Raw genomic sequence first — 17,300 nt, 5'->3', positions numbered from 1 at the left:
CTAGCTGCCGAGGTTGCTTCCCTCGTGGTCTCGCCCTTTCGGGCTCTCTGGAATCTGGGCCGAGACGTCCCGGTGACGAAGGCCAACGTAGTTGTTAGGAATTTCCAAATGTAATAGTGTAGCTCGACTTTTATTTTTGTTTTTCATGTAGACAAGTCTCTGTAATATTTAATGTGTATTCCTTTTTCTTTGTTTTCTTTGTCAACATCTGTAATTTAAGACTTAGCTCGATATACCAAATGTTGTATTTTGTATACTCAATGACATAAATAAATACTCTTTCATTTTCATTCTTTAAAGTTCTTGTATTTATTTCATAAATCTCGAGAATTTAGATCTCGGCTATTACAACCGATGAGTTTACGACTTACTTAGAGCATCAAGGAAGGCGCTACGGGCTTGAACTATGATCGGCAATATTGCGAGAGGGTACTGCAGCACCGACATCAACAAGCTAATAGACCCACATTCCACTAACTAATTCACCTCACGATTTATTATAAAACTATTAGGACTCACATTCCACTAACTTTTTCAACCCACTTTCTGTTACATTTCTTAAAATCAATGTAGGTCAAAGTGTGACGTATAGTGACGGACGAAGGGAGTAGTTAATAAATTTCTCGATTTATGTGTGTAACACCCCTTACTCGATCGGTAAATCCACCAAATAAGTAATGTCACTAACTGGTATCGCCGTTACTCATGCGTTTTTTTCATATATATATAAATTACGTTACACGAAAAAAAATATCAAACTTTGCAGCGAAAAAGACTATCAATAACTTTATACGAAGCTTGCCACCATTTTCTAAACTTCCACAATAGACTAGTGACTCGTCAAGGATGCATCCGCTGCGCTCCTCTAATACAAACTATATCACTTAACCTGCAGGGTGGAAGAAGAGGAAGGGGGAAGCTCTACAGCTCAGTAGCAATACCCACACTGCAGAATTCAATCTTCTTAGAAAAGGCAATGGTTTACTAACAAAAATTCAATCCCATTCTTATCCACCTACAAACACATATACATGGCACACAAGTCTTTCATCATCAAAACATATATACCACATTTGCCAAATAATTTCTCATATCAATACTATCACATTGCATCACAGTTCTACATATACTTACTTACAAAATACGTAATTCCATATAGTCATTTAATTTATTTAGTTAGCCAATTATTATTTATTCATGCTCATTTTTATCTTATACGCATATTACTTCCCACAATCTTGTTACAATTGGTACACTGAAAAGCATATTTCAAGCATTTTGCACGGATAGAATTGCTTGTATACAATAAACTCTACAATCCACTTTTAACCCAAGGCGAGAAGAAGTAATTCGTGTTTGCTTATGCATTTATAAGATGTTTCTCAAAAATTTAAATGTATAAAAAGCAAACAAGTTTAATTCTTCAGCATAGTAAACTAGTCGGTCCTTTGTAGAAGAGAAACAAAATTTCACAACCTAGACAGGCTTTGGCTACCTATCGTGAAAGGTTGCAATGTCAGTCTGCATGTTTCCTTACCTTGGGAAATAAATGACACTGGTGTCGTATAGCACTGAAGGATCTAACAGTGAGATAATTCTTTCTTGCTATTTCTTAATCATTGTTGACATAACATTGAGCATACGGTATTGATTATACACTACTTTGATTTATCAAATGGTGCGGATTTTTCGCAATCCAAGAATCCTGATATCTTGGGTAGTGGTGATTAATGTCTAGAGGTGCTAGTATTGTTATTGCAATGAATCGTGTGCTGGGTGAGTCCAGTTTGATAATATCCTCAAGAGGTGTTCGAAAAAGGTTTTATTATTCTGAAATCCGGCCGGTTGGAATTTATTCTAGAATAATAAATAAAGATTTTGAACTAGACAACTGTTGGAAAAATATATTAATTAATTAAATTCAAATAGCATAGTTAAATTAATTAATGGATATTTATATCATAAACATGAGAAATAATACATTAAAGAGGTAGAGCTCGGATTACTCGTAATTTGGGATTGGACGGGCAGTGAATATTATGATACTATAGTGGATGATAATAATATTCTGTTTGGATTTGTATTTGGGCTCAATTTAATTAGTAAAAATTCAACAGGTTTGGCCCAAGTCTTACCTATCCCTAATCTGGCCCATCATAACTCTATATAAAAGGATATTAGAAAGAAGATTTAGCGTTAATTTTACTCATGATTTCGTGCTCCCCTCTGGGAGTGGACGAAAATACCAGTTCTTCACAGAACTAGAGTTATGTCTCCTTTCTAATCAAGCCCTTTTCAATTCTGACAAGCTTTGCACACTCAAAGGTCAGATTCTGAGTTCGGGATACAGATTAGAAGATTCATGGTCGAGTACGAAGATCTTCATGTGGAGAAGGCGCAAGCAATCGTCGATTCTTTGGAGAATCGGATCGGGAATTCTAAATCGTAGGAATTCATGAATTAGGGTTTAAATCCTTAAGCATGAATTAATGTGCGTTCTTGTATGCAATTGATTGTTTAACATGTGAGTAATTGATCTCATAATTAGTTAAATAGATCTGTATGCATGATTTATTTGTTTATGCATGACTTCCGCTATGCAAGAGGCACCAAACCCTAGCAAATCTATCTTACGTTCTATTTCCATGCCCAAAGTCATGCATTCGATCATCTCTAACTTTATTTCACATTCTTATCCACGCAATAGCACAGACAAATATCACAGACATAATCAACAACACACACAAATCCAAGATATCATCAACACAGTCAAATCACAATATCCTCACATTTCAAGGCGCATATAGCAACCACCAACATTCTCACATATTAAAACAGATATTGCCCCATTAAGTGCTTAGGGACAGACTAGGGTACGCGGACCAGATCAGAAACAGAATCAGATTCAGACGCGATTTTATCCTTAAGAGGACTCCGCACAGACCACCAATTTAGGGTGCAGACAGATAACAAATATAGATATCAGACATATCAGATATGTTTTTAGACGATCCTCGTTTTGGTTATCCAGAAGACGAGTGATCACAGATAATACAGCGCTGCTGTCCTATGGCATGCCAATTGTACCCACAGAACACACTCAAGCACGGGGTATAAGCACAATCAACTTTTTAATTCTGACAATTTCCAGCATAACACATCAAACAGACAGATCAGACATCATCGCATGTATACCAGACATCATCATCTCGCCCATTTCAACATTTATCTCATCCAATTTATATCACAATCATATTCATTTTCTTATCAAGTTCTTATAATTATTTATCACACAAACATGTATATTATTACTTTCCATCATAAAATATTTCTAATCTCATCATATACCCATACTTATTTCTCCACAGAACATTCATATTGGATTAATGAATACATATGAGTCAGACCATTCACATTATAAGTATAATTATGCATAACATTCACTTATATTCATATCTATTCACAATTTAACAAACATTACCGAAACTAAAAGATTAGAGACCATAGAAAGGGTACGCTACCTCATCGACTTATGAACATAAGCATGTTTTTCATCTTTCGACGCTTCGGTATCTTCTAGGTCCTTTCTTTTCTGCACAACTCGCACTACAAGCTTCTCTACCTTCTACTCTAAACATAGCAAATATTAGTAACTTATACTACTTATGTAGTCAATTTCATCCTACTATAGCTTTTCTTTCTCCGTGTCTTCTATTTCTCATTCTTTAATTTCCAATTTCTGATTATCACTCCATAATCTCCTTTATACTTCAATAGCCTTATGCAATTTCACAACCTATAATTATCATCTATATAATTTAAAAGAGAAAGGATATGAGGTTGAGAAGGCTTGCTGCGGAATAGGAGGTAAATACAACTTCGATTTGGAAAGAATGTGTGGAGGAGATAATGTCAGCGTGTGTGAAGATGTTGATCGACATCTGAGTTGGGACGGCATCCACATGACTCAGCAAAGCTACAAACACATGGCCGCATGGTTGATACCACGCTTCTTTGCTCAACTCGCCTGCTTCTAATCATTTATCACTTTCTTTTCAATTTCTTGCTTTTTTTATTCATTTTATTTTTTGATTCCAAATTTTGGTGCTACTTAATTAAATTTATTACAGTTTGTTTTTGGATTTAAAAAAAATTATCATCTTTATAATTTCATTAGAAATACTAAATGGCAATAATTAGCTCCCAAATTAATCATATGCAGTCCTTACACCATTATTTACTTCATATATTTATTTCTTGCCAACTTCAGCTCATTAAGTCTTTCAAATAAAAACTCTATTGTGATATTATTCACATAATACTATTCAGAGACTATATACTCTTTTAATTTGTGCACTACAATTGCTAATCTTACTTAGAAAGTTCCCAACAATTTACATCAACACTCATATTCATTCCAAAATCACAAATCCATGATCAAACATTTTAAATGAATTCATTAGCCATACGAATTCAACCTCCCCTTCGACTATAGTCTATAACTTATTACTAATTATCAAATTATACTTGAATTATCAATTCTAATCTTATTTCCATGCTTAACAACATCCTAATATTACATATTAACGAAAATAGCAAGAATCAAATCACATGCATAATTCACCCTCATAAATTTCGAAAATTCCAACATATATAGTTCAACATTTAATCATTTTTTTAAGATATTAAAATAGTATAGGATCGTAGAGCTACCTCGATAACCCTTCAATTACGCAAATACCAAACCGATTCACCGACAAACTTAAGAAATATTGAAGAAAAATGGCCATGGAGCCTTTGTAGAGGGGCTGCCGATTTTTGGGGTTCCCAAAATGAGGGGAAGATGAAATCTTAAGTACTATATAAGATATCCTCAATTCATTATTATAATATATGGCTTTGAAGTTGCACAAATGGCATAATTCTATTCATACGCATGTCACTTTACTTTTCTAGAATAATCCATTAGACTTCAAATATATTTTGCACTCATTCCATATCTAGGATATACATAACTTCATGCCTTGAGGTTTTATGGTAGAAAAAGATCAAATTTAATTATACCGGATTCTTTATTTGAACACCAATTAAATTGAAATTTCATGTTCAATATTATTCAAATTAAACTTCTAATAATTCCAAACACTTACTTTTATTAACTTTCTAGCTATATACTTTAATATTTTTCTTCATTTTATGCACGAATTCTAAGAAATTTCCTCTAAAATGACGGATCTTCGTATCGGAAATTACTTCCTAATTAAGCTTTATTTTGGATGTTACAAGGTGTGTCATCCTTGCACAAGGTTCATGCTAATCTTCTATGTATCATTCCAATTTCATTGGATGTCCCCAAAAGGACAGACCGAATAGTTAATATGTATCACAATTGTTTTAATGAAATTAAGATACGAACATGCAATAAATTGTTCTACGATGCGAATCAAATTGAACATCTTTATTCCCTTAACTTTACTTGATTAACACGATTTGATGCTCGCAAAAGTGTGTTTTCTAGTGTAGGAAGTGGAATGGAGTGAAGAATGGAGCTAGAAACATGCTTGGAGGCGTCTGCTACAACATAGGCAAATCACTCGATCGGTTGTTGCAACCAGGCGCCCGATCGGGCGCTAGCCCGTAAGGCATTGGAGATACAGAAGAAAATCGCCCGGTCGGGCGATATAGGCCATCCTTTTGCCCGGTCGGGTGTTGTGACTTAAGGCGTGAGAGTTCTAGAGGCAAATCGCTCGGTCGAGCGATTTTGGGCATTATTTTGCCCGGTCGGGTGAGCAGTCGCCAACTGCCATAATTTTGTTTTTAAATAGGATTTCAGGGGCTGTTTTTGAAGGGGGGGGGGAATCCTAGACATTCTCTGACACAAAAATAGAGAGGAAAAAGAGAGAAAGAGATGAGTAAGAAGAGAAGGAAGGAATTCCGGCCAACATTCCGACGAACCATCTCCGAATTTCCATTCCACTCAATGAGAGCATGCTTCCTATGGTTTTCATTGTGATTTTTACTATGTGTTTAGATAAACTCTCAACGTTTCTCGAAGTTGTTACTTAGGCTTGTTCGAATGTATCTACACCTTTGAATCCATGTTTTACATTGTTGATGTGTTTAATGTTAAAATCTATTACTTTAGAAGCCTTTATCGTTATAGATGTTTAATCCTTGTTTATCGTCTTTTTAATATAGACTTGGATAGATTAATCAATTGATGTGTTGTTGAATTTGAATTGTTCAGAGGATAATTTGACAACGGAATAGGTATGTTTTTATAGTTGATGGTCGTTTATTCCCGCGCTTCCACATGAATTTAATATCTTTGAAAATTAGTTCATAGAAGAAGTGTTTAGCTGACTGTGAGCTATACGTAGCAAACATATTCAGTGTTGGTTGATGAATTAATCCCAAAATATGTGATTTTGATATAGGTGTAGAATAATTCAAGTCTAATGAGCAACTTGGAGTGACATACTTTCCTATTTGAAAAGTCTTTCAATTGTTAATCTTTTAATTTCGTTTATCCAAATCTTTCAAAACCAATAATTAAATCTTTATGTTACATATTTTTAAGTTTAAACAATCTTCTACCTCTCTATGGATCGACACTTGAAATACTACTCACAACGTTGTAATCTTGCAGTATCGTAGTATTATTAGAGTTAACTAATTAAACTTTATACATTGCGTAAACCAGATTAGATACTTAAAAAATACGCATCATGTTATGTGATAATAAATAGCCGAACACAAACTAGATTTATTATATTTATATATAAAATGACATATGTAGGAGTAAAATATAAATAAATATAGAATGTGTATCAACTAAACATACCAAAATGCACGGGAACATCGGCTGCCTTGAGCCAATCCTCGGCTTGCAGGAATGGACCAACCGTGAACTTCAACACATCGTCCCTCTTCAACGGCTTGTATCCTCCCCATTTCACTCTATCCTTGGTGCTCGCCCCCGCCCCTTTGTTGTTATACTCTGCATAGAACAAAGTCTTCAATCCGAGATCACCATTCCATTCCTTCCACCCCTCTGGCTGGATCACATCCCCGATCTCTGACTCCATCACGATCGTCCTCGAATACTCCTTCCACGGCCTCCCAAGGAAGCTCTTCACCTTGGCCTTCTCCGGCTCCAGCTTCTCGTCCGCGAGAATCTTGCAGTTCTGCAGCACGAAGCCGGTTGTCTCCCGCCTCTCGGCCCTGCCCTGCGCCGTCACCACGTTCTGCTGGCTCTCCAGCGGCTTCCTCAAGTAGATCATGCTGTTCTGAAACACGGCTGCTGCATCGCCGAAGATGAAGTCAACCGTGCCGGTGATGTAGCAGTTGCGGTAGAACTGCCTGTGGGCTTGGACGTAGAGGGTGCTCTTGTACCCTTCTATCCGGCAGTTGACGAATATCGACCGGTCTGATTGGACTCGGAGCGCCACCGCTTGGTGCTTTTCTGGCCCGGCCGTGTTACTGAACCCTAGCGATTGCGCCATGAATCTGGCTCCGATAGCAACTGCGTAATGCATTTGTATTTGTGTCAGACGTTAACCACTCTACCATCAGGTCAACACAGACACATTATGTGTTGTTAACAAATGAGAGTATAACTAAGTTTGGAAAGATTACCAAATGTTGCAGTCTCGAAGGTTGTAACACCATCGACGAAATTCTTGCTTCCTGTGATAATGGTCTTCTGCGATCCGTCCCCGTACAATGTCACATTCTCCATCTCCTTGGCAATCACCACAGTCTCGTCGTATACGCCTCTTTTCACATAAATAATGTATCTGCAAACACGAGGCGTACATAAATAATTAGGGATGCCCTAACATCGACTGTAAACACTTACCCCCTCTGTTCCGCAGTAGTTGACTCATTTTGTCATTTTAGTAAGTTTCATAATAATAGAGTTATTTTTGTTTCTAGCAAAAATCAACATATTTATTCTCTTTTACTTTACTCTCTTACTTTATTCTCTCTTCATTTCTCTACCTTTTTCATTTTCTACTTTATTCTTTCTTTACTTAACTCACTTAACACAATATTTCTTAAATCGTGTGCCGAAAAGAAACGTCTCCACTACTGTGGACGGAGGGAGTACTATTGAAACCCCTTCTTGTCCCACATCGTTAAATTGTGATCCTGGCTCCTCTCTAACCATTCGCTTATAAGGACCTTTAAGGGGAGTGGGTGACTCATTTCTAACAACAAACAAACATACCGTCCTCTAAATTTCTTAGGCATCGCCTTGAGAGCCTCGTTGATAGTAGTGAAATTTCCAGTTTTGTCCTTTGCCACAGTGACATTCGGTGTGAACTTCGGACCGTTAGATTTCAAGATTCTCCGGTAGCGGTTACTATTCGCCCAGCCGAAGCCCAGCAGCTTCCGTCGTGACCCGTTGGAGGTCTCAACCTCGGTCTGCACGTCAGACACTTGCGACACCACGGAGAGCGCGTTGCTCCCAAAAATCATCACGCTCTCCAGAATCTTCTTCATCTTATCCTTCTCCGCCCCCTCCGGGAAGCCGTCAAGGCACGTCTGCTGGTACGAGATCACGGCGCTCAGCCAGTTGTCAAGCTCCGCCTTCGCCGTCTTCATCCTCCCAACACGCGCTCCTCTCACGCTCACAATGGAGCTATTCACCTCATCTTTACCGTCTTTTAACAAAACAAGGCAGTTGTTTAATGCAGATTTTTTCATGGGCGACTCGAACTGGAGACCTTTGGCCTGCTTCGTCGCGTCGTCCATCACCTTGGAGGTGGCGACGAGCGAGGCGCGGAGGATGTCCATGGGCGTGGCCGTGGCGTTGTCTTTCGTTTTCACCTCCTTGAGGATGCTCTCCTCGCACGTTTTCTTGTAGTCGGTGTTGGCGCACACCGACTTCACCACGCTCTGCGTGGACTTGGGCCTCGGTGGGGGAGGCGGCGGCGGGGCCGCCTGGTTGCGGGCGGCGACGGAATTGTGGTGGTTGTTTTTGTTGGTTTTGTAGATGGCGAAGCAGACGGCGGCGGCGAGGAGGAGGATGGTGATGACAGAGATGACGAAGGCGACGACGAGGTTCTGCTTGAACTTTTGCTTCTTCTCCTCGTGGCGGCGCTGTTGGATGAGGTCGAAGTCTTGAAACGCCATTGATGGTGCTCTTTCTCTGCCTTGGCCGCGTTGTGAGATAAGCCAAGGCAGTTTGTTTCCCGATTCACGTTTTAGTATGTGTGTTTGGTTTATATTTGTGTTGTTTGGAACAATGTGGATGGATCGGTCGTGGTTTGCAGTCGCGCGTAGTTTAGCAATGAGGGTCTGGATTGGAGGATTTTCAGGAGCTCTCTAACTAATACTATTAGTAATATATTTATTCGGTTCATATATAATGGATGATCGATGCATGTTTTAGTGTTTCCGAATTTTATTCACGTTTTCAACAAATATAAGTAGTGTATATCAACCCGTTTATTGGTAGGGTTTATCGATATTTGTAATACCCTGCCTCATTTCCATGGTTTTGTACAAACACTAATATAGATATTAGTCGTCACTAGTTTGCATCAGTCCAACACTCAAGAGTTAAACCTTGGGATTGACGGAAACATTTTAATCCCATTGGGTTTGTTTGTTCCGTAATCTTCCTCAGTTCGCGATTAGGAGTCTCATTGTTCTATTTTGGTCTGTTCGCGAATAGGAGTTCCAGTTCATTTTTACTATAAATTGTAATATCTCCACATTCTACTAACTCATTTCTAGCACATTTTATTTAAAACTACTACCTCCGTCATGTCCGCCAATAAATATCTCATTTTACTTTTATCGTTTTTGGCAAGTGGTCCCCACATTCCACTAACTCACCCTATAACGTATTATTATAAAATCAATATAAAAATGTAGGTACTCCTTTCCACAAACTTTTTCTGTCACTTTCTTTTATAAAGTCAAATATTTTCTTAATGTAATCTCAAATGTGCAAACGATAGCAATACGAGCAAGAATCGAAACAAGAAACAACATCACACCAAATTACGTGGTTCGGCCAATGTGGCCTACGTCCATGAGATAACTCTAGCACTATATATATATATATATGTATGGTTTTAATCTATGAAAAACTAGATTTAAATACAGAAACACAGAACAATATCATACGTAAGGCACTTTTAGGTCATAGTTAGTTAATTTTTAGGTCATGCTAACAAAGCATGACCTAAAATGATCTTAGCATGAGATTATACCCAAATATTATAATATGACCTAAAATTGCTTAATTATGACCTTCCGTGTTTTTGGTTAATTATTGACCATTAGATCATCTAATCCTAGGGCCAAGCTTTGGGTATATAGAGGGATATAGTAATATGCTAACTAAGTTTAAAGTGCTAATGTACCTCCAATCACGTGCTGCCATATGGCACGAAAAATGAAATATTGTAAACACTAAAATGTAATATACATTTGTAGAAACTGTAGATGGATTTCTGCCGATCGTATTTTAGGTATAGACAAATTGCATTTTTTATTGTTGAGTTTTGCAGTTTAGATATAGACTGTTTAATTTGCATTTTACACATAGACGGATTGCATTTATATATGGTTTATTTTGCATTGTTTTATGTTAAAATGCAAAACTCAACAATATAAAATGCAATTTGCCTATAACTAAAATGCAAATTGTGGAAATACATATACAGCTTCACAAATGTATATTGCATTTTAGTGTTTTCAATATTGCATTTTTCGTGACACGTGGCACCACGTGATTGGAGGTACATTAGCATTCTAACTAAGGATGCGCCCTAGTGCTCCCCCATATATATATGGGAGTATTAGGGTGCCACCATGTTTAGAGTGACACCGTACCACTAATCCTGGCCCTTATATCTATTATATGGACGCCTAGGATTTAAATGCTGAAATAGAGTATAGATTACCATGTAAACGTATTGGATATTGCTGGCATGGGGTAATTTGGTCACTTCATAATTTTTGAAACCAGATCAGATTTGGAATATCCCAAAATTTGTGGCGTTAATTCAATTTCAGAAATAGAAATCAACTCCCTCTCTCTCCCCTTCACTCCGCCAATTACTCCCCCTCCCACCACCAGCCACTAATCTCCATTCAGAAAGCCTAATTTCACGATTTCAGTCCCCCACCACCTCTACACCGCACATCAGGCGAATTCAGTCCGCATCCACTTCGCGTTTCAGCTAATTGGCGACCACCAGCCGATTATCGGCGTCTGCCTGTACATCATACATAGGTTTTGTGGCGACAAGGTATGTTGATCGGATTCCATCTACTGTTCATAGGACTCTCTTCTCGTCTATATTTTGGTGTTGATCGGAATTTGTTTGGAGAATGTTACTGTGTTTTGTGTTTATCAAAGTTTTTTCAATTTTTGCTTGATTTTGCAATACCTATAGCTTTTTTCAATGTTGTTCGTTTTTTTTTTTTCAATTTTTCTGATGATTAGAGGGTATTTGCTTGGCGAAACGAAGGAATTTATTCTATTGTAAATTTCTCCGACTACACCTAGGTAAATTTCCGAGTTATTCTGTTGATAGTCTTGTTTTACAATTTTACTCTGTTTCTGGGTGAATGTTGCAAATGTATTCTGATTTTAGGGATTTTTTTTCAATTGTACTAAGTTGTGCTGGTTATATATGTGATACTGATATTGCAGTACTGCTGGTTATATATTGCAGTGTATCATTTACAATATTGCAGTATTGTTTATCACCAAATATTGCAGTGCATCATTGTACCCTATCTTGCATTTATGTGTATTGTGATGTGCATCTTGGAATTCTAGTTTCATATATAATGTTGTTACAAATTTGTTTAGTTGCATGCCCAAACTATACTGAGTTGTGCTGGTTATATATGGGATACTAATATTGCAGTATTGCTAGTTATATATTGCAGTGTATCATTTACAATATTGCAGTATTGGTTATCACCAAATATTGCAGTGCATCATTTACAATATTGCAGTGCATCGTGTGTATTGTAATGTGCATCATTGGTTAAATGATTGCTAGTATTGTATGTGAAGTACCCATATTGCATTCCATGATAGTAGGTCTTGCAATCTTAAGTGCATATATTTGCAGTTTCGTCAGGGCATACCATTACGAGCATATTCATGTGTCTAACTTATGCGTTGCATTCTACTAAACTAAATCTTGCCGTTTTGTGTTACGAGATTTGCATTTCACATCATATGGAGACATATATGGGCACGAAGGTCAGCGAATGGAAATGCTACCTAACAAACAAGAAATCAAAATTCTTGCAGCTGCTTCGTGGCAAATACTGTAAAATACAACAATGTTGTATAACAACGACATTCTTGTAATTGACTCTATCATGAGTATTGCATCAAAGCACCTCGAGGAGGGGAAAAAGAGGGGACCGATAGATGTTGAGAAGATGGTCACGAACTACAACAAACAGTGACCGATTATTGAACATTTTTTTTCTTCTTCAAACATGGAGTTTGGCTTCTTTATTGGTTTTTTTTTTGTAGATGATATGATTGATATTTTGATTTGGTGACTACTCGTACTTAAAACAAGTCGGTTTTATTTTGGTGTAGCCAATCTTGGTGATGTAATTTGAATGTTCTTTGTTACGTACTTGTTTGATCTCCTGTAATTCCATAACTTTTGGATGCTTAATGTAGTCAAAGAATAAACATCAATATTTTGATCTCTTGTACATCAAAATATAAACTTCAACTGGATTAAATGAAAAGACATCACATTAGGCAGATCATATATAAACTGCAATTAACCATATGGTGGACTGCAATATGTACCACATAATGCAACAATCTGGTAAAAACAGAGTATGGTCATAAGAACTTAATCAAAAATGAATTAGAGCCGTAGTAAAATTATAAAATTAGGGAGTAGTAATAACTGGGGATGCACACAACAATAGTATAAAATTATAAACGACTTGTATTGTGTTGTGCAAGCCGATAAGTAAATCAAGGAAGATTGCAGACCACAAAGCTATAATAAGCAATATTGTGAGAAAGAATCTACAATCGTTTGAATAAACTATATCAGGAACAAGTACAATAAAGTAATTATGTAAACTGCAAAAACTACTTTGTAAAACTGCAATATTCGTAGAGTAAAACTGCAATCTGGTAAGATCTAATACAATGTTCAAGGACTTCGACACGAACTCGGTGTTCATTTATTTCCAAGTAACGACCACTCTTTTCGATTTGGTTCCATGCTTACGTACATCAACATATAAACTGCAACTAGATAAAATGAAAAGACATCACATTAGGCAGATCATATTTAAACTGCAATTAACCATATGGTGGACGGCAATACGTACCACATAATGCAGGAATCTGGTAAAACCAAAGTATGACCATAAGAACTGAATAAAAAATGAATCACAACGAATTTGGGCAGCAAAACTCCACGTAAATTCAACACAAATCGAAACAAACATCTTAACAGGTGCTAATCTAAAAAAGATAGAACCAACGCAGATTTCAACAATAATCGTCGAACACAGAAAATCAAACGTCTACAACATGGAGCAAGAAGAGATTCACAGAAATCAAAGAGGAGAATACAAAGTAAATTGCTACAAATCGGAGCAGATTAAATTCATTGAGACTCAATTATAGATCAAAATTCATGGAGTTCAATTACAATCTTTAAGCACTTCAAAATGAACTAAGTTCTCTCGTATTCCTTTTGTCTGCCACGGGAACACATTTCTCCGTATTGTCCACACTGACACAATGGTTCCGTTATCAACATCACGGCCTTATCCTTCATGGACCCCAATCAGCTTGCAGAACTGCTTCCCGAACCTGCAATTGACCATATGGTGGGATGCAACATGTACCACATAATGCAACAATCTTGTAAAAAACAGAGTATGACCATAAGAACTTAATCAAAAGTGAATCAAAACGAATTTTTAACATTAATCAGTAGGTTCATAAAAAAAACCTCAATTCATAGCAAATAACATGTAATTTCAACACAAATCGGAACATACTCAACTGAACAAGTTCTAATCAAAGAAAGATAGAATCTAACAAAATTGACCAATAATCGTCGAACACGGAGAAAATTAAACGTCTACGACATGTAATTGCTCACCTTCTGGAAAAACATCCAAATCAAATCTGATAACCGAATCAGTTGCCATATCGTCTGCAATTTGAAATCGGATGAAAATTATGGAGCTGAAAGAAGGCTGAATCGTCTTCGATCAGGTTATGGAACTCAAAATTGTGGAACCTAAAATGTTGAAACTAAATAAAATTTGATGCAATTGGAATCGAAATTGTCGACAATTGAAGAGGGGATTGATGAAATTGAGGAATATCATTACCAGATATGGATGAATTTTTTAATTGAAATTAGCTGCCACATGGCAGCATGACAATTGTCCGATTTCAAGATCCTATTGTTGAGAATGGTGGTATGGTGTCATAATAAAATGGGTTGTCATTTTAATATATATATATATATATATATATATATATATATAGATGTGATCAATTGCTAACTAGTTAACAATCCAAAATTAAGATCAATTTTTAACCTTTAGATTAGGAGATTTAGTGGTTGATATAATTCTAAGTGGATTATATTTTATATTTAAATAATTATCAAATAAAATTAAAGGGTATTAATGTCAATTCTTTCTTATTAAAATTATCTTAAAACTTTAAATTTACGTAACTCTCTCAAGTTAAATTATTGTTTTACAAAAAATATATCAAATTAAAGGTAATTTTATAAGAATTCTAACGAGATATCAATTGCATATGTTCCGACGACGTTCGGATGATGAAATTTGATGATTTTTATTTCAGTTTTCGTATATGTTGATAAGCAAATTTTTTTATCAACAAATACATCAAAATATCTCAATATAATGCATGTAAAATCTCAATATAATGCATGTGAAATTTCAATAAAACTGTATTGATATTTTGTCTACTATTTATTGAGATTCGTAAGATTTAATCCCATCCACTCATTTTAAAATCTAAGGGTGGAGATTTGACCTTGATTTTAGATCATGATGCTATAAGAAATATAAGAGAACCATATATATACATATATAAGAGTGAAAGAACACTAGTGATATATATATATATATATATATATATATATATATATATATATATATATATATATATATATATATATAGGGGAGTGATCAAGATATAACTAATCTTAAGTGTATAACTAGAGAACAAATCTCAGCTACACATCTTAATGGAACAAATATTATTTATTTTAATAATATAAAATAAGGCCAAGGGTATTTTTGGAAATTACATTATCAAATTCAAATTTACGTGATTTCCTTTCTTTCTCCTTCCAAATCTGCGATCAAATCTCCTTCGATTTGGGGCGGCGCTGATGCAGGCACTGGCGACGTGGCAGAGTTGGGGCGGTTGGTTGTGATGGGCGTCGCATCGTGTTGATGTTGGTGGTGGTAGCCGTGATTTGGTGACAGCGGGAGCGGAGCTGCGTTGGTGCGCCACGGATTGTGTGCGGCGGTGATGTTAGTTGAGAGAAACTCCGTCCAAGGACACTGTTGTTGAGAGCGATACGGCAGCGGCTGCGGTGTGTTAGTGATGGATGATTTCTTGGGCTTGTGTTTTTTGGATGGCATTGTTGGAAGTAAGGTTTGTGGTATCAGAATGTGGTGATGAAAGGGGATGTATCATGTATGTATATTGGTAGGTGGCCCTTGGTCCCAAGCTTGATCAATTATTCATTTTATGAAATGTAAATTGTTTAGTTTGAAGAGATTTTCAAAAAATAAGAGTGGTGTGTTTTGTGAACAAGAGTGAAGCGTTTTGTGAACAAGAGTGAAGTAAAATCAGAATAAGAGTAATGTGTTTTGTGAACAAGAGTGAAGTAAAATCAGAATAAGAGTGATGTGTTTTGTGAACAAGGGTGAAGCGTTTTCTGAACAAGAGTGAAGTAAAATCAGAATAAGAGTGATGTGTTTTGTGAACAAGAGTGGAGTGTTTTCTGAACAAGAGTGAAGTGTTTTGTGAACAAGAGTAAAGTAAAATCAGAATAAGAGTGATGTGTTTTGTGAACAAGAGTGAAGTAAAATCAGAATAAGAGTGATGTGTTTTGTGAACAAGAGTGAAGTAAAATCAGAATAAGAGTGATGTGTTTTGTGAACAAGAGTGAAGCGTTTTGTGAACAAGAGTGAAGTAAAATAAGAATAAGAGTGATGTGTTTTGTGAACAAGAGTGAAGTAAAATCAGAATAAGAGTGATGTGTTTTGTGAACAAGAGTGAAGTAAAATCAGAATAAGAGTGATGTGTTTTGTGAACAAGAGTGAAGCGTTTTCTGAACAAGAGTGAAGTAAAATCAGAATAAGAGTGATGTGTTTTGTGAACAAGAGTGAAGTAAAATCAAAATAAGAGTGATGTGTTTTGTGAACAAGAGTGAAGTGTTTTGTGAACAAGAGTGAAGTAAAATGAGAATAAGAGTGATGTGTTTTGTGAACAAGAGTGAAGTGTTTTCTGAACAAGAATGAAGTGTTTTGTGAACAAGAGTGAAGTAAAATCAGAATAAGAGTGATGTGTTTTGTGAACAAGAGTGAAGTAAAATCAGAATAAGAGTGATGTGTTTTGTGAACAAGAGTGAAGTGTTTTGTGAACAAGAGTAAAGTAAAATCAGAATAAGAGTGATGTGTTTTGTGAACAAGAGTGAAGTAAAATCAGAATAAGAGTGATGTGTTTTGTGAACAAGAGTGAAGTAAAATCAGAATAAGAGTGATGTGTTTTGTGAACAAGAGTGAAGTAAAATTAGAATAAGAGTGATGTGTTTTGTGAACAAGAGTGAAGTAAAATCAGAATAAGAGTGATGTGTTTTGTGAACAAGAGTGAAGTGTTTTCTGAACAAGAGTGAAGTGTACTCGGAAATGATGTGGAGGAATTGGCGAAGATGCCGTTTTGATGAAAAGCTGTTGTCGTTTACTCATTTTTCATTTTTTTAAATTCATTTTTCTGCCCCACAAAAGCATTATTTTACTTCACTCTCGTTTACAAAACACATCACTCTTATTCTGATTTTACTTCACTCTTGTTCACAAAACACATCACTCTTCTTATTCTGATTTTATTTCACTCTTATTCACAAAACACATCACTCTTACTGTGATTTTACTTCACTCTTGTTCACAGAACACATCACTCTTATTCTGATTTTACTTCACTCTTATTCACAGAACACATCACTCTTACTTTGATTTTACTTCACTGTTGTTCACAAAAC

At 36.2% G+C, this 17,300-nt stretch overlaps 1 protein-coding gene, 3 long non-coding RNA genes and 1 other non-coding gene across 6 annotated transcripts; 1 reads left to right on the top strand and 4 right to left on the bottom strand.

Moving 5' to 3' along the window:
- Positions 1–608: 608 nt before the first annotated feature.
- On the bottom strand, positions 609–4,849 carry LOC121782615. 2 transcript variants are annotated; one of them, XR_006046437.1, is made up of 2 exons: positions 3,522–4,849; positions 609–1,015 (listed from the first exon to the last, which is right to left on the bottom strand). It is a non-coding gene; the product is annotated as an uncharacterized LOC121782615 (long non-coding RNA). The 2 variants fall into 2 exon arrangements; XR_006046438.1 differs by having other exon boundaries at positions 609–946.
- Positions 4,850–5,259: 410 nt separating this feature from the next.
- Positions 5,260–5,362, bottom strand: LOC121783115. Its single transcript, XR_006046533.1, has one exon. It is a non-coding gene; the product is annotated as a U6 spliceosomal RNA (small nuclear RNA).
- Positions 5,363–6,830: 1,468 nt separating this feature from the next.
- On the bottom strand, positions 6,831–9,185 carry LOC121782020 (pectinesterase-like). The gene is made up of 3 exons (XM_042179726.1): positions 8,234–9,185; positions 7,639–7,799; positions 6,831–7,525 (listed from the first exon to the last, which is right to left on the bottom strand). The coding sequence occupies exons 1-3, from the start codon at positions 9,139–9,141 to the stop codon at positions 6,831–6,833; spliced, it is 1,764 nt and encodes a 587-aa protein (XP_042035660.1). The 5' UTR covers positions 9,142–9,185.
- A 1,847-nt stretch (positions 9,186–11,032) lies between these two features.
- Positions 11,033–12,654, top strand: LOC121783039. Its single transcript, XR_006046508.1, has 2 exons — positions 11,033–11,273; positions 11,471–12,654. It is a non-coding gene; the product is annotated as an uncharacterized LOC121783039 (long non-coding RNA).
- A 957-nt stretch (positions 12,655–13,611) lies between these two features.
- LOC121781151 lies at positions 13,612–14,441 on the bottom strand. The gene is made up of 2 exons (XR_006046148.1): positions 14,142–14,441; positions 13,612–13,846 (listed from the first exon to the last, which is right to left on the bottom strand). It is a non-coding gene; the product is annotated as an uncharacterized LOC121781151 (long non-coding RNA).
- Positions 14,442–17,300: the final 2,859 nt, after the last annotated feature.

The sequence above is a fragment of the Salvia splendens genome, chromosome 20 (genome assembly GCF_004379255.2).
Source record: "Salvia splendens isolate huo1 chromosome 20, SspV2, whole genome shotgun sequence".
NCBI lineage: Eukaryota > Viridiplantae > Streptophyta > Magnoliopsida > Lamiales > Lamiaceae > Salvia > Salvia splendens.
Note: the sequence above shows the minus strand (reverse complement) of the source record. Positions and strands in the feature narration are given on the sequence as shown.